Genomic DNA, 27938 nt, shown 5'->3' on the forward strand with positions numbered 1-27938 from the left:
CCAAAGGTGCGGTGCAGGCGCCGCCACTCCAGGGCTGCAGCCCTGTCCGAGGGACATCTCCGCTCCTGCCTGTGGCACGGGGAGCATTGCCAGCAGGCCGAGGGAAGCAATCCTTCCTCTCCGCCGCGTGTCGCGGGACCCGGCATTTGAGCCTGTGCCGGCTGCAAGAGCGGCCACCCTCTTGCTTGGGTGCCGAGGGCCCAGGCCCCAGCGTGGCACCTCCAGCCACCCCTGTGAGGCGGGGGCTCTGTCACAGCGGGTGCCAGGTAGCTTTGGGCGTCCCTGCCCAAACGGGGGGCGTGCGGTGGTGATGTCACAATGGCTGGCCATGGCGACCCGCGGGGGCGAGGAGCATATAAAAGGCTGCTGGGCTCGGGCCGTGCCTCAGTGCGATTTGGTGAGTTGGGGAGAGGGCAGGGAGGAGGGGGCTGCCGGGGGCTGCCGAGGGAGGAGGGGTTGCACACCTCGGGCCCGTGCTGCAGACTCACCCTCGTCCTGCTTCTCCCTCAGGGTCGGCAGAGGAGCGTGTGGAGGAGAAACCCCGGCACCGCTGGGGCAGTGACTCTCCAAGTGCTCGCTGTCCAAGTGCACCATGTCTGAAATGAAGCGGAAGGCTCCCGACTCGAGGGAGCAAGGTGAGAGAAAAGTATCCCGTCCCACAGGAGGGCGGGGAGGGGCTGGGAGGGCTGCCTGTGGCCGAGAGGGGAGGCAGGGGCAGGCAGGGGCTCCCCAACCACCCCGGGGCAGGGCCCCTCTGCTCCTTGGCAGGGGGGGCCCAGGTCGGGCTGTGGGTGCCTGCTGGGACCCTTGTGCCTGCTGTGCCTCCTTCCCCTCCACAGCCTCTGGCCCTGCCCATCAGCCAGCATGGCAGGGACAGAACAGGCCCTTGGGGACAGTCCCTCAGGGACACCTGGCCCCGCAAAGGTGCTCAATGGCTGTGCCATTTGCTCTCTCCCCTCCAGCATGCATGCTGTGTGGCCGGGCAGATGCTGACCCGAACATCTGCGGCCCCATACACAAAAGGAATGGACTCTGTGCCCACACGTTTTGCCTGGTGAGTTCCCCCAGGGTTCCCGTCAGCATCCCACCAGGGACGGTCCCTTCAACTATGACCCCTAACGAGATCCTGCTTTTTTCCATTCTATAGTCTCTTGCGAATGGCCTTTATCGGCTTGGATCACTACACGACGGAATTTTGGGATTTTTACTGGAGGATATACAGCACACAATCAAGCGGGCATCCCAGAAGGTGAGGACCTGATGGGAACAGGGAGGTTTGGGCCAGGAGATGCTCCCGCGAGCTTAGCCTGGACCCCAAGGCAGCAATGCCAGCCTTTCCAACCTGCTCCGGGACAAACTGCTGCTCTGGCAGACGAGCCTTGTCCGCCAGGGGGGTCTGCAGAGCGTGACCCAGCAGCGCCCGCACCCTGTGCCCTGCCCTGCCCAGGGGTGTGGGGCCAGCGGTGGCGGCATCGAGCCTGGTGCTAATGGGGCTGCTGTGTTCTTTTCAGCAATGCTTCGTTTGTGGCGAGCGAGGGGCCACCATCACCTGCACGGAGACAGGCTGTGAACGCAGCTTCCATCTCCCCTGCGCCTCGGAGGGAGAATGCGTCACCCAGTTCTTTGGGCAGTACAGGTAAGGGCTGCCAGCAGCAGCCAAGCAAGAGAGGACCCCACGCTGGTGCTTCCCAGCAGCCTGGCAGAGCCGGAGGCAGCGCCAGAGCCTGGATGGGCCTGGGGCTCCTTCACGTTCCTCTGCCCTCCTCGCCACAACCGCGGCAGGCCCAGCACTTCTCACCTTGCCCTTCCCTTCCCTCTCCCCGCCAGGTCCTTCTGCTGGGAGCACCGCCCTCAGCAGGCAGTGCAGGCAGCTCCGGAGCAGGACACCATCTGCATCATCTGCATGGACCCTGTGGGGGACAGCAAGTCCTACCACACCATGGTGTGCCCAGCCTGCAGTCACGCCTGGTTCCACCGGGGCTGCATCCAGGTAGGAGCCCTCCCCTCACCCTGCGCGCACGGCAGGTGCTCAGCAGCACCAGGGCCCGCTCACCTCTCACCGCATGTGTTTCTTCTGCAGGGACAAGCTGTGAGTGCAGGCATTCTCTACTTCCAGTGCCCCATCTGCAGAAACCAGGTGGAGTTCCGTTCCGAAATGTCCATCATGGGGATCCAAGTCCCAGTCAGGTTGGTGTCCCTCTGCCCTGCTCTCTAGACACGAGGGCACAAGCGCTGCGCATGGCCAGGGACTGGACAATTTCCCTCCCTTCTCTTGCAGAGGACCAACCTGGGAGGACGGCAACGCCTTTGCATCGCTGCAAGAGAGGCACCAGCGCTGTGATGTCAGTGAATGCCTTTACCCACAAGGCAGGGAGCAGGCGGAGGGACAGGGGTGAGTTGCCTCAGCAGCCATCTGGGGCTCTGCCCACGTCCTCAGCCTCAGCACATGCTGGGGGAGCCAGGACAGAGCACAAGGGATGTGCCAGCCACTCCCTGGCTCAGACACTTTGTCCTCACACCCACAACTCTTTGCTTCCCCAGGCCCTGGCAGCTGCTCCTGTGCCGCTCCTGTGCTGCCGAAGGCACCCACCGGCGCTGCTCCAACTTGACCAACAGCACAGGCACCTGGGAGTGCGACAGCTGCGCTGGCGTGGGCACTGGTAAGTGGCAAAGGCCTCATGCTGCTGGGCTGTGGCCAGGCCAGGCCTGGCTGCAGGAGCTCAGGGCAGCCTTGCCAGAGTCTCTCTGACCCTGGACGGGTCAGAGCCTCTACTGCCGTGGGTCTGGAAGTCCATCCCACTCACCTTCCTGTCTCCCCTTACAGCCTCCAGTAGCAATCTGGGGCTCGCCGGCCCCAGCACCTCCAGTCCAGAGGTTCTGGGGCCCTCCCGTGGCTCCCCAGCACCCGAAAGGAGCAGCCTCAGCAGCACCAGCAGCCAGGCAGCACCGGGGCCATCCCACAGTTCCCAGGAGACTGAGAGGAGAAGGCCAGGGACAGAACAGGGGACAATCTGCCAGCCTGTACATCAGGCCCAAGACACCTGGCACAGTCCCAGAAGACGCCGCAGGAGCAGCCGTGCTGCAGAACCCAGCGCTGGGAGCAGCACCCCCAGCTTGGCCAGCCAGAGGGCACCAGGAACCTCCAGTCACTCCTTGGTGCCTGAAGGCAGACACCCCACCGGCCAGCAGGGGCGACCCCGGACAAGAAGCCGCTCACCGCTGGAACGTCCAGCCCCAGATCCCCAGAGCCGGCCCCGAAGACGCCGCAGGAGCAGCCACGCACCAGAAAACGGTGCTGGGAGCAGCAGCAGCACCAGATCTGCCAGGGGGGCGGCATCGGGGTCCCCCAGTGGATCCCCAGGGCCTAGGCGGAGACGACGCTCCAGCCAGCAGGGGACGGCCCGGACAAGAAGCCGCTCCCCGTTACAACATCAGGCCCCAAATACCCAGAGGCAGACCCAAAGACGGCGTGGGAGCAGACGTGCTACAACCCCCAGTGCTCAGGGCAGCAGCAGCAGCAGCTTTGAAAGCGAAACGGCATTGGGGTCCTCCAGCGATTCCCCGGTGCCTGAACGCAGCAGCCGCTCCAGCCACGCCGGGCCAGTCCGGATGCGAAGCCGCTCCCAGTTACAACATCGGGCCCCAAATCCCTACGGCCGGCCTGAACAACGCCACGGGAGCAGCCGTGCTCCAGCCCCACGTCCTGGCTCCAGTCCCCAGCCGCCATCACAATAAAGCTTGCTGCCAATCCCATCTGTGCTGAGAGATCACACGCGCGTCGGCTTCAGCCTCACTCGCACGACTAAGCCGTGTCTCCCTGCTTCCTTCCCTCCCCCCCATTAGATTGATTAGGAAAGCAACGCAATTCCAGTAAGCACGTTTGGCTTAATCACATTGTCCAGAAGGGGTTACGATCTACACAGCCAGACATGTCGTTTGGGCTGCACATGTCCCAGTTATTAGCCAACCGTCACCCTGTAGACTATGGCACGTAGAGTTAGGAGCCACGAAATTAAAGTGTCTTTGACGAATTGTAGTATGAACTTTCCCTGTGAGATTCCAAAGTTGCACTCCATTAAAACACCCCTCTGTTTCTCTCCATTAAAACACCCCTCTGTTTCTAACTGCGCATTCATTAGCGCAGGCCCATGAGTTTTCAGGTCAGAATCAGTACGATACAAGCTTGCATCTCCCACATCCAAGTGAAAACCATGCTTAGGTGTGATTGTTGCACAACCACAATTGCACGCAGTTACAATTCCTTGCCGTCCCCACCCACGTTGAACTTGGGCATCATAACGCACCACGGGGCCTTATCACATGCATGGGCTTCGCAAGGCTGCTGTTGACAATTTGGAATAATGGGGAGTGGTATGACAAAATAAGGTAGATACCAAGATGTTTCAAGCACAGGTTCTGCTCGCCACCGATGTGGGCATCTAGTCCCCGAGGGTGATGTAAGCAATACCAACAAGACGATTTGTTACCTAGCTGCCGAATGCAGCACCAACAGCGCAAGCAGCCAGGCGGCACCGGGGTCCTCCTGAGGCTCCCCACCGTCGGGCAGCACCAGCCCCAGCACCGCCAGCCAGGCAGGACTGGGGCCCTCCTTGGCTCCCTGGTACCCGAGAGCAGCAGCTCCAGCACCCTCAGACTGACAGGAATGGGGATGCCCCACAGCTCCATAGTGCCCAAGAGCAGCAGCGGCTCCAGCCACCCTGGACCAGAGCAGAGGACAACCCGATCATGATTACAACGTCCAGCCCCAAATCCCTACAGCCAGCCCAGAACACGCTGCAGAACCAGGCATGCGCTAGCCCCAAGTGCTGGCCCTAATCCCCAGCCCCCAAGCCCAATACAGTTCTGAGCCAGCCTCTCCCCGCTCCCCTCGCCCATCTTCCCCCAGGCTGCTTGCTTTGCAGGGGAGCCCATGGCAGCGGGGACGAGCACTCTGGACACGCTCTTTCCCAGTGGCACACGTGGGTGATCACAGCACTGCAGCGCTGGAGAGGAGGTCGGGGCTGGCAAGAGGTGGGACAGGTGAGAGCAGGGCTGGCAGCCGGCTTTGGGCTCTTGTATGGCCTTGCCGTTAGCGCAAGGACTCGGCTTCGGCTTATCCGGGTTGCTCAGGCCACGCTCGTGAGCCTGCAAGAAAGGGACAAGTTTAACGGCAGCATCCTCCCCAGCAGGTTTGGGTCGAGGCGTCTGCCTGTCTTATGCCCGCTCTGGCACCGGTGCCTGTGAAGAATGACGTCGCGAGGTGCTGGGCCTGCTCTCTCAAGGAAGAACTACAGGCTGAGCACTGAGCCGGAGAAGTCCAAGGTCGCAGGTACGGGCTGTACACGCCTCGCACAAGCAGGACTGCTGTGGAGCGGGGTGAGCGCCCCTCGCCTCGCTTGAGATCGACTGCCTCCAGTGGCAGTGGCCGTGCTGAGAGAGGCGTGGTGGGGCAGAAAGCGAGTGAATCCCTGAGCCGAGGCGAGATTTTGGGAGGGCCTTTCCTGCAGAACGAAGGACTCCGCCAGAAACTCATGTCGCGGTGCCCTTTCTCCAGCCGTGTGGTGCTGGAGGACGTGGTGTTGCCTGTCTTTGTCCCATCGGACTCTGGGAGTTCCTCTTCCAGGGCAGACGGCCTCTCGGGTTCTCGGATTAATGCTTTCCTCGGAAACGATGATACTGCTGGGCAGTCCGTTTGCTCTTGCACCGGCCAACCCGGCACAATCCTGCTTGTGAGACCGCAAGGCTGGTATTTGAGGGCTCCGTGGCACCCACAAGTAAGGCAAGCTGCTTTGTGGGGCACCAGGGATTGTTTTGCACAAGGAAAGCTACTGCGAGGCATACAGCCTTAAGGAGGCTGTGAGTTAGCCTAGATGAGCTGTGTCTGCGAGCCTCTCTGTCCCCGCATCTTCTCCAGCACAGTGAAGAGATGTAGTAGCTACAGAGAACGTTCCAGGTACAAGCAGGACATCAGGAAGTGCAGTGGTGGCATTATTATTTTTATTTTTATTTTCCTTGGAAATGAAATTGGGTCCTCACATCCAGCTTTTGAAGTAACTTTATCTGGAAGTAGCAGAGCAGCGTTCCTGAGTACGTAGTTTCACGCGAGGGGACGACTGTACAGCCTCCCACTTGCATTGGAGAGCAGCTCAAACTGGAAGGAGCCCCCTGTTGCGGAGATGCGCTCCATAATGCTGGTGTCTAGGGCCGTCAGTGAAGACAGTGAGAAGGTAAATGGCTTCCTGAAGCTGTCTTCCCCCGTGCTGATCTGCAACCTGGAAGGTTGTTTTCCTGTAGTTATCAATTTTTTGCTTGTACTTGAAATGAATGGTGTGAGTTTACCTCCTGACTCCTGAAGCTTACTTTTCTCTCCTTTTTCACAAGGGATAGTGAACAGCAGGCTGCTGAATGCACTCTGGACATGCTCCGTCCCAGTGGCACACGTGGGTGATCACAGCGCTGCAACGCTACTCTGTGTTGGTGCGGCCTCCCCTCGAGTACTGTGTACGGTTCTGGGCACCACAGTACAAAAAGGATGTGAAACTGTTGGAGAGTGGCCAGAGAAGGACAACGAAGATGGTGAAGGGCCTAGAGGGGAAGACGTACGAGGAGCGGCTGAGGTCACTTGACCTGTTCAGCCTGGAAAAGAAAAGGCTGAGGGGAGACCTCATCGCGGCCTACAGCTTCCTCACGAGGGGGAGTGGAGGGGCAGGCGCCGATCTCTTCCCTTTAGCGACCAGCGACAGGACCTGAGGGAGCGGTGTCAAGCTGTGGCAGGGGAGGTTTATGCTGGATATCAGGAAGAGGTTCTTCACCGAGAGGGTTGTCGCGCACTGGAACAGGCTCCCCAAGGACGTAGTCGTGACACAAAGCCTGTCAGAGTTTAAGAAGCGTTTGGACTGTGCTCTTAGTAACAGTAACAGGTAGTAGTCAGAGTAGCTTGGGTGCAGGAGACGCAACAGGGGCCTTTCCAAAAGGCCAATTATTTTTCCAATTTCTTATTATCCTTCTGGAAGGAGTGTTGGTATGTACTCCCCCAGGGATATCTCCCTGTCCCCTGGCACTCATATTTCCCATTTTTCCTAGCCCTTGTCAGTGTGCACAACCATCTGGAGCAGCCAATAGATCTAAGTAATTTCTGTTTTTCACCCAGGACAGCCAATAGACAATGATACTTTTTTCCGTTCTCTCAGAGCAACTTATAGTTTTCCCAGACTGTCTTTTCATTCAGATAGAACAGCCAACAACAGTTGACAATTCCATACTTTCTCAGGACTTTTTCCCCTTTTTCCAGACTATTTTTCACTTTTCTGGACTATACGTTGTCGGTACAGTTCCTTGGTTTTGAGCATACCAGTGGTATCTCAGGACACCTCTGTTTCTTAGGTACCCAACTGCACGTCAAAGATGCCAGATGTGCTTTTCAAGGACACTTTTCATTCACAGGCCTTGTCCCGGGCCAGATTCTCAGGCTAGCAGTTCTCAGACATCTTCTGCCAGTGTTTTAGCGGGCCATTTGTGTTAGTATTTTCCCCTTTATAACCAGACTGCCTTTATGGCTGCTCCCATCACTCCATCCCTTGGCCTGTGACCACTTGTGTATCACTATGAGACTACACCATATCTGGTGCATCTCTCTTGCCTCCTAATGTGCGAGGTGGAGGAGACGCATGTCCCCGTTAGGTCCAGTGGTGTCACTCCTGAGAGTGTTTGTTGGTTGAGACATGGGTATACAGTACCAGTTCAGATAAGAGTGATAACAAATAGCTATTTGATACAAAACAAAACGCAGAAAAGCACAAATCTGACAGTCAGAATGAGGACCAACATCATTTGGATATGTCGCACCTGTGTTTGGAGGCCTGGTAGCCAAAACCACAGCCATGTCAGCTGACAGGCCTTCGAGAACACATTGTTCTTGGGCTATTTGGTGGGAGGTACAGATCTGTCACTGAAAAATATTCACATCTTGTTTGATCTGTTTGGATTTGTTAGCAAAAAAGCAACAGGTAATATTCATTGATGCGCAAACACCTCCTTGTGAGGCTAAAATGTAGTCCAAGGACAGACAATATCGGATAGCCAATTGTGAGACCAAATTAATCAGTCTACTGTATACTCTTTAAAGCACCCACAGTAGCATTCTGGGTAATTTCAAGCACAGCAGAAATGCCAGCAATAGCTCTGTATAGTTCAGCAACACCTGAGTTTAGGTATAGCACATGTACCGACTTAGGAAATTTCGCTGGTTTTGCGATGAACAGGTTAGACATTCTGCACTTATTATGTACAGGAAAATGGTTGTGTTGGAAGTTCAATGCTAAATCTCTAGATCAAAATGCACAGGCAGTGAGACATGATATGGCACACGTACCTCCTAGCTGCAATGACAAGCTCCTGAAAACATTAGAGCTGCAAAGCCAGAACCTCCTCGGCGTTGAAATGGTAGGCCACAAGCCCTGCCCAGAATCTTTGCAATGTTTGTAGAATGAATACCATGGAACCAGGATCACAGGCCCTGGTTATTGTGGGGGATTTCAACTACCCTGACATTTGCTGGAAGGCCTACTCAGCCAGCCATCCGCAGTCCAGGAGGTTCCTTCATTGTATTGATGATAACTTCCTGATGCAAATGGTGGACGTGCCAACTAGGAGAGGAGCGCTGCTGGATCTTGTCCTCGCTAACAAGGAGGGTCTGGTTGAAACGGTGAAGGTTGAGGGCAGCCTTGGTTGCAGCGACCATGAGACGGTGGAGTTTGGGATCTCATGTGGCAGGAACAGAGTACCGAGCAGAATCGCAACCCTGGACTTCAGTAGGGCCGACTTTGGCCTTTTCAAGCATTTGCTAGGGGAAATTCCATGGGACAAGGTACTTGAAGGAAAAGGAGCCCAAGACAGCTGGTTAGCATTCAAGGACTGCTTCTTCCGAGCTCAAGAACAGAGCAACCCAACAGGTAAGAAGTCAGGAAAGAGAGCCAGGAGACCTTCATGGTTAAACAGGGAAGTGCTGGGCAAACTCAGGTGGAAGAGGACAGTCTACAGATCATGGAAGGAGGGGCTGGCCACTTACGAGGAATATAAGGCTGTTGTCAGAGGATTTAGGGAGGCAACTAGGAAAGCTAAGGCCTCCTTAGAATTAAACCTTGCGAGAAGGGTCAAGGACAACAGAAAGAGCTTCTTCAAATACATTGCAGATAAAACTAACACTAGAGGCAAGGTAGGCCCACTAATGAATGAGGTGGGTGCTCTGGCAACAGAAGATAAAGAGAAGGCAGAGTTACTGAATGCCTTCGTCTCTGTCTATAATGCCAGTGACTCTCCTGAGGAGCTCTGTACCCCTGAGGCCCCAGATGAAGTCAGAATAAAGGAGGAGTTTGCCTTGGTTGATGAGGGCTGGGTTAAGGACCAATTAAGCAAGATGGACATCCACAAGTCCATGGGTCCTGAGGGGATGCACCTGCAGGTGCTGAGGGAGCTGGCAGAAGTCATTGCTAGCCCACTCTCCATCATCTTTGGTAAGTCGTGGGCATCGGGAGAGGTGCTTGAGCACTGAAGGAAAGCAAATGTCACTCTGGTCTTCAAAAAGAGCAAGAAGGAGGACCTAGATAACTATAGACTAGTCAGCCTCACCTCCATCCTTGGTAAGGTGATGGAACAACTTATTTTTGGCGTTGTCTCTAGTCATATCAAGGATAAAAGGGTCATTAGGGGCAGTAAATACGGCTTCACCAAGGGGAAGTCATGCTTGACCAGCCTGATAGCCTTTTATGAGGATAGAACCGAGTGGATAGATGATGGAAAGGCAGTGGACGTGGTTTATCTTGATTTCAGTAAAGCCTTTGACACTGTCTTCCACAGCATCCTCACAGCTACACAAGGAAGTGTGGTCTGGACAATCGGGTAGTGAGGTGGACAGTAAACTGGCTGAAGGGAAGAAGCCAGAGGGTTGTGGTTAATGGGATGGAGTCGAGTTGGAGACCTGTATCTAGTGGAGTCCCTCAAGGGTCGGTGCTGGGATCAGTGTTGTTCAATATATTCATCGATGACTTGGATGAGGGAATGGAGTGTGCTGTCAGCAAGTTTGCCGATGACACTAAACTGGGAGGAGTGGCTGACATGCCAGAAGGCCATGCTGCCATCCATCAGGACCTTGACAGTTGGAGAATTGGACAGGGAGAAATTTAATGAAATATAACGAGGGCAAGTGTAGAGTCCTGCATCTGGGCAAGAACAACCCCAGTCACCAGTATAAGCTGGAGAGCAGTGAAAGGGAGAGGGACCTGGGGGTCCTGGTGGACAGCCGGATGACCATGAGGCAGTACTGTGCCCTCATGGCCAAGAAGGCCAATGGTATCCTGGGGAGTACTGGAAGAGATGTGCTTAGTAGGTTGAGAGAGGTTCTCCTCCCCCTCTACTCTGCCCAGGTGAGACCACATCTAGAATACTGCATCCAGTTCTGGGCCCCTTGGTTCAAGAAGGACAGGGAACTGCTTGAGAGAGTCCCGTGCAGAGCCCCAAGGATGATTAAGGGAGTGGGTCATCTCCCTTACAAGCAAAGGCTGAGGGAGCTGGGTCTCTTTAGCTTGCAGAAGAGGAGGCCGAGGGGTGACCTTATTAATGTTTATAAATATGTAAAGGGGGAGTGTCAGGAGGATGGAGCCAGGCTCTTCTCTGTGACACCCAATGATAGGACAAGGGGCAATGGGTGCAAGCTGGGACATAGGAGGTTCCGCTTAAATGAGACAAAACTTTTTTACAGTGAGGTGACAGAGCACTGGAACAGGCTGCCCAGGGCGTCGTGGAGTCTCCTTCTCTGGAGACATTCAAAACCCCCCGGGACGCGTTCCTGTGTGATGTGATTTAGGTGTTCCTGCTCCAGCAGGGGAATTGGACTAGATGATCTTCCAAGGTCCCTTCCAATCCATCACATTCTGTGATTCTGTGATTAGAAAAACAACAACATTTTAGTAACCATGTTTGGCTTAATTGGCAAAAGGGGTTACGATCTACACAGCCAGACATGTCGTTTGGGCTGCACATGTCCCAGTTATTAGCCAACCGTCACCCTGTAGACTATGGCACGTAGAGTTAGGAGCCGCGAAATTAAAGTGTCTTTGACGAATTGTAGTATGAACATTCCCTGTGAGATTCCAAAGTTTCACTCCATTAAAACACCCCTCTGTTTCTAACTGCGCATTCATTAGCGCAGGCCCATGAGTTTTCAGGTCAGAATCAGTACGATACAAGCTTGCATCTCCCACATTCAACTCTGCTGTCGCTCGCGCTCCCCACGGGCCGCTTTTGAACGGCCGGGGAGGCGGCGCTGCTGGCTCTGCCTACACCTCGTCAGCCTCCCTCGTGAGGGCTGCCGGGTCCTGGCGGCTCCCTCGGCTGCTTCGGGTGGCCTCGATGCCGAAAAAAAAGCCCTGCCTGTCTCGATCCCCCGATCCGCTGCAGAACGCGTCTGCCCCGGAGCCGATCGCCTCGGATGCTCCAGCCAGCAGGGGATGGCCCAGAGAAGAAGCCGCTCCCCATTACAATGTTTGGCCCCAAATACCCAGAGGCAGACTAGAAGATGGTGTGGGAGCAGACGTGCTACAACCCCCCGTGCTCAGAGCAGCAGCGACAGCAGCGGCAGCTCTGACAGTGAAGCAGCACCAGGAACGTCCAGCGATTCCTGCATTACAGCGTCCAGTGCCAATCTGGGGCTCGCCAGCCCTGGCACCTCCAGTCCGGAGGTTCTGGGGCCCTCCTGTGGCTCCCCAGCACCCGAAAGCAGCAGCTGCAGCACCAGCAGCCAGGCAGCACCGGGGCCACCCCACAGTTCCCAGGCGACTGAGAGCAGCAGCCCCACCAGGCAGCAGGGGACAGAGCAGAGGACAATTCGCCCACGTTTACATCAGGCCCAAGACACCTGGCACAGTCCCAGAAGACGCCGCAGGAGCAGCCGTGCTGCAGAACCCAGCGCTGGGAGCAGCACCCCCAGCTTGGCCAGTCGGAGGGCACCAGGAACCTCCAGTCACTCCTTGGTGCCCGAAGGCAGACTCCCCGCCGGCCAGCGGGGGCGACCCCGGGCAAGAAGCTGCTCACCGCTGGAACGTCCAGCCCCAGATGCCCAGAGCCAGCCCCGAAGACGCCGCAGGAGCAGCCACGCACCACAAAACGGTGCTGGGAGCAGCAGCAGCACCAGATCTGCCAGGGGGGCGGCATCGGGGTCCCCCGGTGGATCCCCAGGGTCTAAACGGAGACGATGCTCCAGCCAGCAGGGGACAGCCCAGAGAAGAAGCTGCCCCCCATTACAACATCAGGCTCCAAATACCCAGAGGCAGACCCGAAGACGGCGTGGGAGCAGACACAACGCTGGAGTGATACCAGTGCTGTTCCAGCTACGACCGCAGAGCACAGCACTGTGTGGGCTGCTGCAGGGAAAGGTGACTCCGTCCTAGACAGACCCAACACAGTCACCGAAACCCGCAGTTTGCAGGCCCAGGGGCTCCTTTGTAGGGACCAAGCCCGTTTGTTCAGGGCCCTGAGACTGCTCTCTGGAGACAAAGCTGGCTTCTCATTACTTACACCCTCGCTTTTATGGCCCAGGCTGTCATTTTCAGGGCGCAATGCCTTATCTTTAGGGCCCCTTAGTAGCACTGTGAGGTGCAGAGCTGCCTTCTAGGGTACAAAGCCTTATTTGTGAGGAAACACCCCGCTTCTTCGGGTCCCAAATCCTCACGCTAGGAGACAAGGCCTCAATTTGAGGGCCCAAAGCCTCCTTTAAGGGTCCAAACACCCATCTGGAGGGACCGAAGCATCACTGTAGGGTCCAGTCCGTGAGCCAGAGACTCCAAAGGCCCAGGGTCCAGGTCTAAAGCCTCACCTTGACGACCAGGCCTCCCCACGCTCCCCCTCCCTCCCCATTTTAAGTCTTCAAAGCCGCATTAGTAAGCCCCCGTGTTTCCTCTCTAGGCTCCAAAGCCTTCTTTTCAGGCTCCAGAACATCCGCTTGGCATCCCAAGTCGTCTTCTGATCGCCTAAACCCTCAGTTTGCAGGCCCAGGGGCTCCTTTGTAGGGACCAAGCCCGTTTGTTCAGGGCCCTGAGACTGCTCTCTGGAGACAAAGCTGGCTTCTTATTGCTTACACCCTCACTTTTACGGCCCAGGCTGTCATTTTCAGGGCGCAATGCCTTATTTTTAGGGCCCCCAGGTGCACTGTAAGGTGCAGAGCTGCATTTTTAAGGTGCAAAGCCTTATTTGTGAGGAAAGCCCCCTCCCTCCCCATTTTAAGTACTATAAATATGAGGGGTTAGAGAGGGGTTGGGTGACGGGAAGGGTTGTGTTGTCGTGGTGGCTTGGGGGCTTACTGTACCCACCCCCGCTAATGTTTGCTCTTTTGTCAGCTTTGGATCCGAAAGTGGGATCTTAACACGGAAAACACAGGGGAGACTTTACTGCTCTCCACATCTACCTTAAAGGAAGTCATGGGGAGCTAGGGGTCGGCCTCTTCTCACAGACAACTAGTGATAGGACTAGAAAGTATGGCCTCAAGTTGCGCCAGAGGTTTAGTTTGGAAATTAGCGGTGGTTTTCTCGGGTGGGCAGCCAAGTTCCACCGCAGCCTCTCTCTCACTCCCCCTCCTGAATAGGAAAGGGGGAGAAAAAACGATACAAAGGGCTCAAGGGTTGAGATAAGAATGGGGACATCGCTCAACAATTATTGTGACAGGCTAAACAGACTCAGAGAAGGGAGACATTAAGAATTATTGCCTATTACTAACAAGCTAGAGAAGTGAGGAACAAAAGAAAGAAACCCAAAACACCTTCCCCCCATCCACCCTCCTCTACCTCTTTAACCAAGCGGAGCAGGGGAATGGGGGAATGGCGGTTGTGGTCAGTCTGTAGCACTTTGTCCCTGCCGTTCCTTCTCGGTCACTCTCTTCCCCTGCTCCAACGTGGGATGCAGTCGTTCCCAAAGTGATCCTGCGTGGGCTTCCCACAGGCAGCAGCTCTTCAAGAACTGCTCCAGATACGGGTCCGTACCACGGGGTCCATCCATCAGGAGCACACTGCTCCAACCTGGGCCCCCCACGGGCGGCAGCTCCTGCCAGGTCACCTGCTCCTGCGTGGGCTCCTCTCCACGGGCTGCGGCTCCGGCCCGCAATCTGCTCTGGCGGGGGTCCTCCACAGGCTGCAGCCTGCTTCAGTGCAGGTCCACCTGCTCCACCGTGGCCTCTTCCACGGGCTGCAGCGTGGAACCCTGCTCCACCGTGGTACTCCGTGGGCTGCAGGGGGACAACCTGCTTCACCATGGTCCTCACCACAGGCCGCAGGGGAACTTCTGCTGTGGTGCCTGGAGCACCTCCTCCCACTCCTTCACTGACCTTGGGGTCTGCAAGGCTGTTTCTCACTCCTCTCTCTCTCCCAGCTGCTGTTCCGCAGCAGTTTTTTCCCTTTCTTAAATATGCTCTCACAGAGACACAAACAACGTCGCTTATTGGCTTGGCTCTGGACAGCAGCAGGGCCCTTATCTAAAATGGGGCAGCTTCTGGATTCTTCTCACAGAGGCCACCCCTATGGGCCCCTGCTACCAGAACTTGCCAAGTAAGCCCACTACAATTTCTTCTCAGAAAGAATAGTCAGGAATTGGAACGGGTTGCCCAGGGAAGTAGTGGAGTCACCTGGGGGTGTTCAAGGAAAGGTTGCACATGGTGCTTAGGGACATGGCTTAGTGGGTGACATTGGTAGTAGGGGTAGTTGGACCAGATGATCTTGAAGGACGTTTCCACCCTTAATGATTCTACGATTCTGTGATTCTAATTAGGAGGCTTTGAACCCTGATGGTGAGAGCTGGCGAAAGGAGTCAGGGCTCAGACTGGACTGTCAACTGCAGTAAAGACGATTAAGACCGCTGGCTTTGTAACGTCTCTTGCTGATGTCTGGGGGAGACAACGAGCTCTGGTCTCACCCTGCTCTCGAGAAACTCTGTAGGAGAAGGACGTGAGGAGGGAGCAAGCTGTGACCCAAACGCCAGGTGTCCTGCGGCTCTCCCGGAGGGCGGCAATGCTGGCCCAAAGGTGCGGTGCAGGCGCCGCCACTCCAGGGCTGCAGCCCTGTCCGAGGGACATCTCCGCTCCTGCCTGTGGCACGGGGAGCGTTGCCAGCAGGCCGAGGGAAGCAATCCTTCCTCTCCGCCGCGTGTCGCGGGACCCGGCATTTGAGCCTGTGCCGGCTGCAAGAGCGGCCACCCTCTTGCTTGGGTGCCGAGGGCCCAGGCCCCAGCGTGGCACCTCCAGCCACCCCTGTGAGGCGGGGGCTCTGTCACAGCGGGTGCCAGGTAGCTTTGGGCGTCCCTGCCCAAACGGGGGGCGTGCGGTGGTGATGTCACAATGGCTGGCCATGGCGACCCGCGGGGGCGAGGAGCATATAAAAGGCTGCTGGGCTCGGGCCGTGCCTCAGTGCGATTTGGTGAGTTGGGGAGAGGGCAGGGAGGAGGGGGCTGCCGGGGGCTGCCGAGGGAGGAGGGGTTGCACACCTCGGGCCCGTGCTGCAGACTCACCCTCGTCCTGCTTCTCCCTCAGGGTCGGCAGAGGAGCGTGTGGAGGAGAAACCCCGGCACCGCTGGGGCAGTGACTCTCCAAGTGCTCGCTGTCCAAGTGCACCATGTCTGAAATGAAGCGGAAGGCTCCCGACTCGAGGGAGCAAGGTGAGAGAAAAGTATCCCGTCCCACAGGAGGGCGGGGAGGGGCTGGGAGGGCTGCCTGTGGCCGAGAGGGGAGGCAGGGGCAGGCAGGGGCTCCCCAACCACCCCGGGGCAGGGCCCCTCTGCTCCTTGGCAGGGGGGGCCCAGGTCGGGCTGTGGGTGCCTGCTGGGACCCTTGTGCCTGCTGTGCCTCCTTCCCCTCCACAGCCTCTGGCCCTGCCCATCAGCCAGCATGGCAGGGACAGAACAGGCCCTTGGGGACAGTCCCTCAGGGACACCTGGCCCCGCAAAGGTGCTCAATGGCTGTGCCATTTGCTCTCTCCCCTCCAGCATGCATGCTGTGTGGCCGGGCAGATGCTGACCCGAACATCTGCGGCCCCATACACAAAAGGAATGGACTCTGTGCCCACACGTTTTGCCTGGTGAGTTCCCCCAGGGTTCCCGTCAGCATCCCACCAGGGACGGTCCCTTCAACTATGACCCCTAACGAGATCCTGCTTTTTTCCATTCTATAGTCTCTTGCGAATGGCCTTTATCGGCTTGGATCACTACACGACGGAATTTTGGGATTTTTACTGGAGGATATACAGCACACAATCAAGCGGGCATCCCAGAAGGTGAGGACCTGATGGGAACAGGGAGGTTTGGGCCAGGAGATGCTCCCGCGAGCTTAGCCTGGACCCCAAGGCAGCAATGCCAGCCTTTCCAACCTGCTCCGGGACAAACTGCTGCTCTGGCAGACGAGCCTTGTCCGCCAGGGGGGTCTGCAGAGCGTGACCCAGCAGCGCCCGCACCCTGTGCCCTGCCCTGCCCAGGGGTGTGGGGCCAGCGGTGGCGGCATCGAGCCTGGTGCTAATGGGGCTGCTGTGTTCTTTTCAGCAATGCTTCGTTTGTGGCGAGCGAGGGGCCACCATCACCTGCACGGAGACAGGCTGTGAACGCAGCTTCCATCTCCCCTGCGCCTCGGAGGGAGAATGCGTCACCCAGTTCTTTGGGCAGTACAGGTAAGGGCTGCCAGCAGCAGCCAAGCAAGAGAGGACCCCACGCTGGTGCTTCCCAGCAGCCTGGCAGAGCCGGAGGCAGCGCCAGAGCCTGGATGGGCCTGGGGCTCCTTCACGTTCCTCTGCCCTCCTCGCCACAACCGCGGCAGGCCCAGCACTTCTCACCTTGCCCTTCCCTTCCCTCTCCCCGCCAGGTCCTTCTGCTGGGAGCACCGCCCTCAGCAGGCAGTGCAGGCAGCTCCGGAGCAGGACACCATCTGCATCATCTGCATGGACCCTGTGGGGGACAGCAAGTCCTACCACACCATGGTGTGCCCAGCCTGCAGTCACGCCTGGTTCCACCGGGGCTGCATCCAGGTAGGAGCCCTCCCCTCACCCTGCGCGCACGGCAGGTGCTCAGCAGCACCAGGGCCCGCTCACCTCTCACCGCATGTGTTTCTTCTGCAGGGACAAGCTGTGAGTGCAGGCATTCTCTACTTCCAGTGCCCCATCTGCAGAAACCAGGTGGAGTTCCGTTCCGAAATGTCCATCATGGGGATCCAAGTCCCAGTCAGGTTGGTGTCCCTCTGCCCTGCTCTCTAGACACGAGGGCACAAGCGCTGCGCATGGCCAGGGACTGGACAATTTCCCTCCCTTCTCTTGCAGAGGACCAACCTGGGAGGACGGCAACGCCTTTGCATCGCTGCAAGAGAGGCACCAGCGCTGTGATGTCAGTGAATGCCTTTACCCACAAGGCAGGGAGCAGGCGGAGGGACAGGGGTGAGTTGCCTCAGCAGCCATCTGGGGCTCTGCCCACGTCCTCAGCCTCAGCACATGCTGGGGGAGCCAGGACAGAGCACAAGGGATGTGCCAGCCACTCCCTGGCTCAGACACTTTGTCCTCACACCCACAACTCTTTGCTTCCCCAGGCCCTGGCAGCTGCTCCTGTGCCGCTCCTGTGCTGCCGAAGGCACCCACCGGCGCTGCTCCAACTTGACCAACAGCACAGGCACCTGGGAGTGCGACAGCTGCGCTGGCGTGGGCACTGGTAAGTGGCAAAGGCCTCATGCTGCTGGGCTGTGGCCAGGCCAGGCCTGGCTGCAGGAGCTCAGGGCAGCCTTGCCAGAGTCTCTCTGACCCTGGACGGGTCAGAGCCTCTACTGCCGTGGGTCTGGAAGTCCATCCCACTCACCTTCCTGTCTCCCCTTACAGCCTCCAGTAGCAATCTGGGGCTCGCCGGCCCCAGCACCTCCAGTCCAGAGGTTCTGGGGCCCTCCCGTGGCTCCCCAGCACCCGAAAGGAGCAGCCTCAGCAGCACCAGCAGCCAGGCAGCACCGGGGCCATCCCACAGTTCCCAGGAGACTGAGAGGAGAAGGCCAGGGACAGAACAGGGGACAATCTGCCAGCCTGTACATCAGGCCCAAGACACCTGGCACAGTCCCAGAAGACGCCGCAGGAGCAGCCGTGCTGCAGAACCCAGCGCTGGGAGCAGCACCCCCAGCTTGGCCAGCCAGAGGGCACCAGGAACCTCCAGTCACTCCTTGGTGCCTGAAGGCAGACACCCCACCGGCCAGCGGGGGCGACCCCGGACAAGAAGCCGCTCACCGCTGGAACGTCCAGCCCCAGATGCCCAGAGCCGGCCCCGAAGACGCCGCAGGAGCAGCCACGCACCAGAAAACGGTGCTGGGAGCAGCAGCAGCACCAGATCTGCCAGGGGGGCGGCATCGGGGTCCCCCAGTGGATCCCCAGGGCCTAGGCGGAGACGACGCTCCAGCCAGCAGGGGACGGCCCGGACAAGAAGCCGCTCCCCGTTACAACATCAGGCCCCAAATACCCAGAGGCAGACCCAAAGACGGCGTGGGAGCAGACGTGCTACAACCCCCAGTGCTCAGGGCAGCAGCAGCAGCAGCTTTGAAAGCGAAACGGCATTGGGGTCCTCCAGCGATTCCCCGGTGCCTGAACGCAGCAGCCGCTCCAGCCACGCCGGGCCAGTCCGGATGCGAAGCCGCTCCCAGTTACAACATCGGGCCCCAAATCCCTACGGCCGGCCTGAACAACGCCACGGGAGCAGCCGTGCTCCAGCCCCACGTCCTGGCTCCAGTCCCCAGCCGCCATCACAATAAAGCTTGCTGCCAATCCCATCTGTGCTGAGAGATCACACGCGCGTCGGCTTCAGCCTCACTCGCACGACTAAGCCGTGTCTCCCTGCTTCCTTCCCTCCCCCCCATTAGATTGATTAGGAAAGCAACGCAATTCCAGTAAGCACGTTTGGCTTAATCACATTGTCCAGAAGGGGTTACGATCTACACAGCCAGACATGTCGTTTGGGCTGCACATGTCCCAGTTATTAGCCAACCGTCACCCTGTAGACTATGGCACGTAGAGTTAGGAGCCACGAAATTAAAGTGTCTTTGACGAATTGTAGTATGAACTTTCCCTGTGAGATTCCAAAGTTGCACTCCATTAAAACACCCCTCTGTTTCTCTCCATTAAAACACCCCTCTGTTTCTAACTGCGCATTCATTAGCGCAGGCCCATGAGTTTTCAGGTCAGAATCAGTACGATACAAGCTTGCATCTCCCACATCCAAGTGAAAACCATGCTTAGGTGTGATTGTTGCACAACCACAATTGCACGCAGTTACAATTCCTTGCCGTCCCCACCCACGTTGAACTTGGGCATCATAACGCACCACGGGGCCTTATCACATGCATGGGCTTCGCAAGGCTGCTGTTGACAATTTGGAATAATGGGGAGTGGTATGACAAAATAAGGTAGATACCAAGATGTTTCAAGCACAGGTTCTGCTCGCCACCGATGTGGGCATCTAGTCCCCGAGGGTGATGTAAGCAATACCAACAAGACGATTTGTTACCTAGCTGCCGAATGCAGCACCAACAGCGCAAGCAGCCAGGCGGCACCGGGGTCCTCCTGAGGCTCCCCACCGTCGGGCAGCACCAGCCCCAGCACCGCCAGCCAGGCAGGACTGGGGCCCTCCTTGGCTCCCTGGTACCCGAGAGCAGCAGCTCCAGCACCCTCAGACTGACAGGAATGGGGATGCCCCACAGCTCCATAGTGCCCAAGAGCAGCAGCGGCTCCAGCCACCCTGGACCAGAGCAGAGGACAACCCGATCATGATTACAACGTCCAGCCCCAAATCCCTACAGCCAGCCCAGAACACGCTGCAGAACCAGGCATGCGCTAGCCCCAAGTGCTGGCCCTAATCCCCAGCCCCCAAGCCCAATACAGTTCTGAGCCAGCCTCTCCCCGCTCCCCTCGCCCATCTTCCCCCAGGCTGCTTGCTTTGCAGGGGAGCCCATGGCAGCGGGGACGAGCACTCTGGACACGCTCTTTCCCAGTGGCACACGTGGGTGATCACAGCACTGCAGCGCTGGAGAGGAGGTCGGGGCTGGCAAGAGGTGGGACAGGTGAGAGCAGGGCTGGCAGCCGGCTTTGGGCTCTTGTATGGCCTTGCCGTTAGCGCAAGGACTCGGCTTCGGCTTATCCGGGTTGCTCAGGCCACGCTCGTGAGCCTGCAAGAAAGGGACAAGTTTAACGGCAGCATCCTCCCCAGCAGGTTTGGGTCGAGGCGTCTGCCTGTCTTATGCCCGCTCTGGCACCGGTGCCTGTGAAGAATGACGTCGCGAGGTGCTGGGCCTGCTCTCTCAAGGAAGAACTACAGGCTGAGCACTGAGCCGGAGAAGTCCAAGGTCGCAGGTACGGGCTGTACACGCCTCGCACAAGCAGGACTGCTGTGGAGCGGGGTGAGCGCCCCTCGCCTCGCTTGAGATCGACTGCCTCCAGTGGCAGTGGCCGTGCTGAGAGAGGCGTGGTGGGGCAGAAAGCGAGTGAATCCCTGAGCCGAGGCGAGATTTTGGGAGGGCCTTTCCTGCAGAACGAAGGACTCCGCCAGAAACTCATGTCGCGGTGCCCTTTCTCCAGCCGTGTGGTGCTGGAGGACGTGGTGTTGCCTGTCTTTGTCCCATCGGACTCTGGGAGTTCCTCCTTCCAGGGCAGACGGCCTCTCGGGTTCTCGGATTAATGCTTTCCTCGGAAACGATGATACTGCTGGGCAGTCCGTTTGCTCTTGCACCGGCCAACCCGGCACAATCCTGCTTGTGAGACCGCAAGGCTGGTATTTGAGGGCTCCGTGGCACCCACAAGTAAGGCAAGCTGCTTTGTGGGGCACCAGGGATTGTTTTGCACAAGGAAAGCTACTGCGAGGCATACAGCCTTAAGGAGGCTGTGAGTTAGCCTAGATGAGCTGTGTCTGCGAGCCTCTCTGTCCCCGCATCTTCTCCAGCACAGTGAAGAGATGTAGTAGCTACAGAGAACGTTCCAGGTACAAGCAGGACATCAGGAAGTGCAGTGGTGGTATTATTATTTTTATTTTTATTTCCCTTGGAAATGAAATTGGGTCCTCACATCCAGCTTTTGAAGTAACTTTATCTGGAAGTAGCAGAGCAGCGTTCCTGAGTACGTAGTTTCACGCGAGGGGACGACTGTACAGCCTCCCACTTGCATTGGAGAGCAGCTCAAACTGGAAGGAGCCCCCTGTTGCGGAGATGCGCTCCATAATGCTGGTGTCTAGGGCCGTCAGTGAAGACAGTGAGAAGGTAAATGGCTTCCTGAAGCTGTCTTCCCCCGTGCTGATCTGCAACCTGGAAGGTTGTTTTCCTGTAGTTATCAATTTTTTGCTTGTACTTGAAATGAATGGTGTGAGTTTACCTCCTGACTCCTGAAGCTTACTTTTCTCTCCTTTTTCACAAGGGATAGTGAACAGCAGGCTGCTGAATGCACTCTGGACATGCTCCGTCCCAGTGGCACACGTGGGTGATCACAGCGCTGCAACGCTACTCTGTGTTGGTGCGGCCTCCCCTCGAGTACTGTGTACGGTTCTGGGCACCACAGTACAAAAAGGATGTGAAACTGTTGGAGAGTGGCCAGAGAAGGACAACGAAGATGGTGAAGGGCCTAGAGGGGAAGACGTACGAGGAGCGGCTGAGGTCACTTGACCTGTTCAGCCTGGAAAAGAAAAGGCTGAGGGGAGACCTCATCGCGGCCTACAGCTTCCTCACGAGGGGGAGTGGAGGGGCAGGCGCCGATCTCTTCCCTTTAGCGACCAGCGACAGGACCTGAGGGAGCGGTGTCAAGCTGTGGCAGGGGAGGTTTATGCTGGATATCAGGAAGAGGTTCTTCACCGAGAGGGTTGTCGCGCACTGGAACAGGCTCCCCAAGGACGTAGTCGTGACACAAAGCCTGTCAGAGTTTAAGAAGCGTTTGGACTGTGCTCTTAGTAACAGTAACAGGTAGTAGTCAGAGTAGCTTGGGTGCAGGAGACGCAAAAGGGGCCTTTCCAAAAGGCCAATTATTTTTCCAATTTCTTATTATCCTTCTGGAAGGAGTGTTGGTATGTACTCCCCCAGGGATATCTCCCTGTCCCCTGGCACTCATATTTCCCATTTTTCCTAGCCCTTGTCAGTGTGCACAACCATCTGGAGCAGCCAATAGATCTAAGTAATTTCTGTTTTTCACCCAGGACAGCCAATAGACAATGATACTTTTTTCCGTTCTCTCAGAGCAACTTATAGTTTTCCCAGACTGTCTTTTCATTCAGATAGAACAGCCAACAACAGTTGACAATTCCATACTTTCTCAGGACTTTTTCCCCTTTTTCCAGACTATTTTTCACTTTTCTGGACTATACGTTGTCGGTACAGTTCCTTGGTTTTGAGCATACCAGTGGTATCTCAGGACACCTCTGTTTCTTAGGTACCCAACTGCACGTCAAAGATGCCAGATGTGCTTTTCAAGGACACTTTTCATTCACAGGCCTTGTCCCGGGCCAGATTCTCAGGCTAGCAGTTCTCAGACATCTTCTGCCAGTGTTTTAGCGGGCCATTTGTGTTAGTATTTTCCCCTTTATAACCAGACTGCCTTTATGGCTGCTCCCATCACTCCATCCCTTGGCCTGTGACCACTTGTGTATCACTATGAGACTACACCATATCTGGTGCATCTCTCTTGCCTCCTAATGTGCGAGGTGGAGGAGACGCATGTCCCCGTTAGGTCCAGTGGTGTCACTCCTGAGAGTGTTTGTTGGTTGAGACATGGGTATACAGTACCAGTTCAGATAAGAGTGATAACAAATAGCTATTTGATACAAAACAAAACGCAGAAAAGCACAAATCTGACAGTCAGAATGAGGACCAACATCATTTGGATATGTCGCACCTGTGTTTGGAGGCCTGGTAGCCAAAACCACAGCCATGTCAGCTGACAGGCCTTCGAGAACACATTGTTCTTGGGCTATTTGGTGGGAGGTACAGATCTGTCACTGAAAAATATTCACATCTTGTTTGATCTGTTTGGATTTGTTAGCAAAAAAGCAACAGGTAATATTCATTGATGCGCAAACACCTCCTTGTGAGGCTAAAATGTAGTCCAAGGACAGACAATATCGGATAGCCAATTGTGAGACCAAATTAATCAGTCTACTGTATACTCTTTAAAGCACCCACAGTAGCATTCTGGGTAATTTCAAGCACAGCAGAAATGCCAGCAATAGCTCTGTATAGTTCAGCAACACCTGAGTTTAGGTATAGCACATGTACCGACTTAGGAAATTTCGCTGGTTTTGCGATGAACAGGTTAGACATTCTGCACTTATTATGTACAGGAAAATGGTTGTGTTGGAAGTTCAATGCTAAATCTCTAGATCAAAATGCACAGGCAGTGAGACATGATATGGCACACGTACCTCCTAGCTGCAATGACAAGCTCCTGAAAACATTAGAGCTGCAAAGCCAGAACCTCCTCGGCGTTGAAATGGTAGGCCACAAGCCCTGCCCAGAATCTTTGCAATGTTTGTAGAATGAATACCATGGAACCAGGATCACAGGCCCTGGTTATTGTGGGGGATTTCAACTACCCTGACATTTGCTGGAAGGCCTACTCAGCCAGCCATCCGCAGTCCAGGAGGTTCCTTCATTGTATTGATGATAACTTCCTGATGCAAATGGTGGACGTGCCAACTAGGAGAGGAGCGCTGCTGGATCTTGTCCTCGCTAACAAGGAGGGTCTGGTTGAAACGGTGAAGGTTGAGGGCAGCCTTGGTTGCAGCGACCATGAGACGGTGGAGTTTGGGATCTCATGTGGCAGGAACAGAGTACCGAGCAGAATCGCAACCCTGGACTTCAGTAGGGCCGACTTTGGCCTTTTCAACCATTTGCTAGGGGAAATTCCATGGGACAAGGTACTTGAAGGAAAAGGAGCCCAAGACAGCTGGTTAGCATTCAAGGACTGCTTCTTCCGAGCTCAAGAACAGAGCAACCCAACAGGTAAGAAGTCAGGAAAGAGAGCCAGGAGACCTTCATGGTTAAACAGGGAAGTGCTGGGCAAACTCAGGTGGAAGAGGACAGTCTACAGATCATGGAAGGAGGGGCTGGCCACTTACGAGGAATATAAGGCTGTTGTCAGAGGATTTAGGGAGGCAACTAGGAAAGCTAAGGCCTCCTTAGAATTAAACCTTGCGAGAAGGGTCAAGGACAACAGAAAGAGCTTCTTCAAATACATTGCAGATAAAACTAACACTAGAGGCAAGGTAGGCCCACTAATGAATGAGGTGGGTGCTCTGGCAACAGAAGATAAAGAGAAGGCAGAGTTACTGAATGCCTTCGTCTCTGTCTATAATGCCAGTGACTCTCCTGAGGAGCTCTGTACCCCTGAGGCCCCAGATGAAGTCAGAATAAAGGAGGAGTTTGCCTTGGTTGATGAGGGCTGGGTTAAGGACCAATTAAGCAAGATGGACATCCACAAGTCCATGGGTCCTGAGGGGATGCACCTGCAGGTGCTGAGGGAGCTGGCAGAAGTCATTGCTAGCCCACTCTCCATCATCTTTGGTAAGTCGTGGGCATCGGGAGAGGTGCTTGAGCACTGAAGGAAAGCAAATGTCACTCTGGTCTTCAAAAAGAGCAAGAAGGAGGACCTAGATAACTATAGACTAGTCAGCCTCACCTCCATCCTTGGTAAGGTGATGGAACAACTTATTTTTGGCGTTGTCTCTAGTCATATCAAGGATAAAAGGGTCATTAGGGGCAGTAAATACGGCTTCACCAAGGGGAAGTCATGCTTGACCAGCCTGATAGCCTTTTATGAGGATAGAACCGAGTGGATAGATGATGGAAAGGCAGTGGACGTGGTTTATCTTGATTTCAGTAAAGCCTTTGACACTGTCTTCCACAGCATCCTCACAGCTACACAAGGAAGTGTGGTCTGGACAATCGGGTAGTGAGGTGGACAGTAAACTGGCTGAAGGGAAGAAGCCAGAGGGTTGTGGTTAATGGGATGGAGTCGAGTTGGAGACCTGTATCTAGTGGAGTCCCTCAAGGGTCGGTGCTGGGATCAGTGTTGTTCAATATATTCATCGATGACTTGGATGAGGGAATGGAGTGTGCTGTCAGCAAGTTTGCCGATGACACTAAACTGGGAGGAGTGGCTGACATGCCAGAAGGCCATGCTGCCATCCATCAGGACCTTGACAGTTGGAGAATTGGACAGGGAGAAATTTAATGAAATATAACGAGGGCAAGTGTAGAGTCCTGCATCTGGGCAAGAACAACCCCAGTCACCAGTATAAGCTGGAGAGCAGTGAAAGGGAGAGGGACCTGGGGGTCCTGGTGGACAGCCGGATGACCATGAGGCAGTACTGTGCCCTCATGGCCAAGAAGGCCAATGGTATCCTGGGGAGTACTGGAAGAGATGTGCTTAGTAGGTTGAGAGAGGTTCTCCTCCCCCTCTACTCTGCCCAGGTGAGACCACATCTAGAATACTGCATCCAGTTCTGGGCCCCTTGGTTCAAGAAGGACAGGGAACTGCTTGAGAGAGTCCCATGCAGAGCCCCAAGGATGATTAAGGGAGTGGGTCATCTCCCTTACAAGCAAAGGCTGAGGGAGCTGGGTCTCTTTAGCTTGCAGAAGAGGAGGCCGAGGGGTGACCTTATTAATGTTTATAAATATGTAAAGGGGGAGTGTCAGGAGGATGGAGCCAGGCTCTTCTCTGTGACACCCAATGATAGGACAAGGGGCAATGGGTGCAAGCTGGGACATAGGAGGTTCCGCTTAAATGAGACAAAACTTTTTTACAGTGAGGTGACAGAGCACTGGAACAGGCTGCCCAGGGCGTCGTGGAGTCTCCTTCTCTGGAGACATTCAAAACCCCCCGGGACGCGTTCCTGTGTGATGTGATTTAGGTGTTCCTGCTCCAGCAGGGGAATTGGACTAGATGATCTTCCAAGGTCCCTTCCAATCCATCACATTCTGTGATTCTGTGATTAGAAAAACAACAACATTTTAGTAACCATGTTTGGCTTAATTGGCAAAAGGGGTTACGATCTACACAGCCAGACATGTCGTTTGGGCTGCACATGTCCCAGTTATTAGCCAACCGTCACCCTGTAGACTATGGCACGTAGAGTTAGGAGCCGCGAAATTAAAGTGTCTTTGACGAATTGTAGTATGAACATTCCCTGTGAGATTCCAAAGTTTCACTCCATTAAAACACCCCTCTGTTTCTAACTGCGCATTCATTAGCGCAGGCCCATGAGTTTTCAGGTCAGAATCAGTACGATACAAGCTTGCATCTCCCACATTCAACTCTGCTGTCGCTCGCGCTCCCCACGGGCCGCTTTTGAACGGCCGGGGAGGCGGCGCTGCTGGCTCTGCCTACACCTCGTCAGCCTCCCTCGTGAGGGCTGCCGGGTCCTGGCGGCTCCCTCGGCTGCTTCGGGTGGCCTCGATGCCGAAAAAAAAGCCCTGCCTGTCTCGATCCCCCGATCCGCTGCAGAACGCGTCTGCCCCGGAGCCGATCGCCTCGGATGCTCCAGCCAGCAGGGGATGGCCCAGAGAAGAAGCCGCTCCCCATTACAATGTTTGGCCCCAAATACCCAGAGGCAGACTAGAAGATGGTGTGGGAGCAGACGTGCTACAACCCCCCGTGCTCAGAGCAGCAGCGACAGCAGCGGCAGCTCTGACAGTGAAGCAGCACCAGGAACGTCCAGCGATTCCTGCATTACAGCGTCCAGTGCCAATCTGGGGCTCGCCAGCCCTGGCACCTCCAGTCCGGAGGTTCTGGGGCCCTCCTGTGGCTCCCCAGCACCCGAAAGCAGCAGCTGCAGCACCAGCAGCCAGGCAGCACCGGGGCCACCCCACAGTTCCCAGGCGACTGAGAGCAGCAGCCCCACCAGGCAGCAGGGGACAGAGCAGAGGACAATTCGCCCACGTTTACATCAGGCCCAAGACACCTGGCACAGTCCCAGAAGACGCCGCAGGAGCAGCCGTGCTGCAGAACCCAGCGCTGGGAGCAGCACCCCCAGCTTGGCCAGTCGGAGGGCACCAGGAACCTCCAGTCACTCCTTGGTGCCCGAAGGCAGACTCCCCGCCAGCCAGCGGGGGCGACCCCGGGCAAGAAGCTGCTCACCGCTGGAACGTCCAGCCCCAGATGCCCAGAGCCAGCCCCGAAGACGCCGCAGGAGCAGCCACGCACCACAAAACGGTGCTGGGAGCAGCAGCAGCACCAGATCTGCCAGGGGGGCGGCATCGGGGTCCCCCAGTGGATCCCCAGGGTCTAAACGGAGACGATGCTCCAGCCAGCAGGGGACAGCCCAGAGAAGAAGCTGCCCCCCATTACAACATCAGGCTCCAAATACCCAGAGGCAGACCCGAAGACGGCGTGGGAGCAGACACAACGCTGGAGTGATACCAGTGCTGTTCCAGCTACGACCGCAGAGCACAGCACTGTGTGGGCTGCTGCAGGGAAAGGTGACTCCGTCCTAGACAGACCCAACACAGTCACCGAAACCCGCAGTTTGCAGGCCCAGGGGCTCCTTTGTAGGGACCAAGCCCGTTTGTTCAGGGCCCTGAGACTGCTCTCTGGAGACAAAGCTGGCTTCTTATTGCTTACACCCTCACTTTTACGGCCCAGGCTGTCATTTTCAGGGCGCAATGCCTTATTTTTAGGGCCCCCAGGTGCACTGTAAGGTGCAGAGCTGCATTTTTAAGGTGCAAAGCCTTATTTGTGAGGAAAGCCCCCTCCCTCCCCATTTTAAGTACTATAAATATGAGGGGTTAGAGGGGGGTTGGGTGACGGGAAGGGTTGTGTTGTCGTGGTGGCTTGGGGGCTTACTGTACCCACCCCCGCTAATGTTTGCTCTTTTGTCAGCTTTGGATCCGAAAGTGGGATCTTAACACGGAAAACACAGGGGAGACTTTACTG

At 56.2% G+C, this 27938-nt stretch overlaps 2 protein-coding genes across 2 annotated transcripts; both read left to right on the forward strand.

Annotated features, from left to right (window-relative positions):
- Positions 1-592: 592 nt before the first annotated feature.
- Positions 593-3368, forward strand: LOC136791641 (PHD finger protein 7-like). The gene is made up of 9 exons (XM_067003383.1): positions 593-635; positions 963-1054; positions 1148-1249; positions 1512-1636; positions 1828-1990; positions 2081-2187; positions 2279-2392; positions 2542-2660; positions 3190-3368. The coding sequence occupies exons 1-9, from the start codon at positions 593-595 to the stop codon at positions 3366-3368; spliced, it is 1044 nt and encodes a 347-aa protein (XP_066859484.1).
- Positions 3369-15647: 12279 nt separating this feature from the next.
- Positions 15648-18423, forward strand: LOC136791642 (PHD finger protein 7-like). The gene is made up of 9 exons (XM_067003384.1): positions 15648-15690; positions 16018-16109; positions 16203-16304; positions 16567-16691; positions 16883-17045; positions 17136-17242; positions 17334-17447; positions 17597-17715; positions 18242-18423. Exons 1-9 carry the CDS (start codon positions 15648-15650, stop codon positions 18421-18423), a joined length of 1047 nt encoding a protein of 348 aa, XP_066859485.1.
- The last annotated feature ends 9515 nt before the right edge of the window (positions 18424-27938 follow it).

Source organism: Anser cygnoides, chromosome 10 (assembly GCF_040182565.1).
Source record: "Anser cygnoides isolate HZ-2024a breed goose chromosome 10, Taihu_goose_T2T_genome, whole genome shotgun sequence".
In the NCBI taxonomy this organism is placed as follows: Eukaryota; Metazoa; Chordata; class Aves; order Anseriformes; family Anatidae; genus Anser; species Anser cygnoides.

What these genes read in the sequence shown, in the direction of transcription:
- LOC136791642 (XM_067003384.1), top strand. Translation starts at nt 15,648, where the DNA reads ATGTCTGAAATGAAGCGGAAGGCTCCCGACTCGAGGGAGCAAG. An exon ending in GGGATCCAAGTCCCAGTCAG is followed by an intron (nt 17,243 to 17,333) that starts GTTGGTGTCCCT and finishes CTTCTCTTGCAG; the next exon opens with AGGACCAACCTGGGAGGACG. An exon ending in CTGCGCTGGCGTGGGCACTG is followed by an intron (nt 17,716 to 18,241) that starts GTAAGTGGCAAA and finishes CCCACCGGCCAG; the next exon opens with CGGGGGCGACCCCGGACAAG.
- LOC136791641 (XM_067003383.1), top strand. Translation starts at nt 593, where the DNA reads ATGTCTGAAATGAAGCGGAAGGCTCCCGACTCGAGGGAGCAAG. An exon ending in TCCCGACTCGAGGGAGCAAG is followed by an intron (nt 636 to 962) that starts GTGAGAGAAAAG and finishes TCTCCCCTCCAG; the next exon opens with CATGCATGCTGTGTGGCCGG. An exon ending in CAGTTCTTTGGGCAGTACAG is followed by an intron (nt 1,637 to 1,827) that starts GTAAGGGCTGCC and finishes TCTCCCCGCCAG; the next exon opens with GTCCTTCTGCTGGGAGCACC.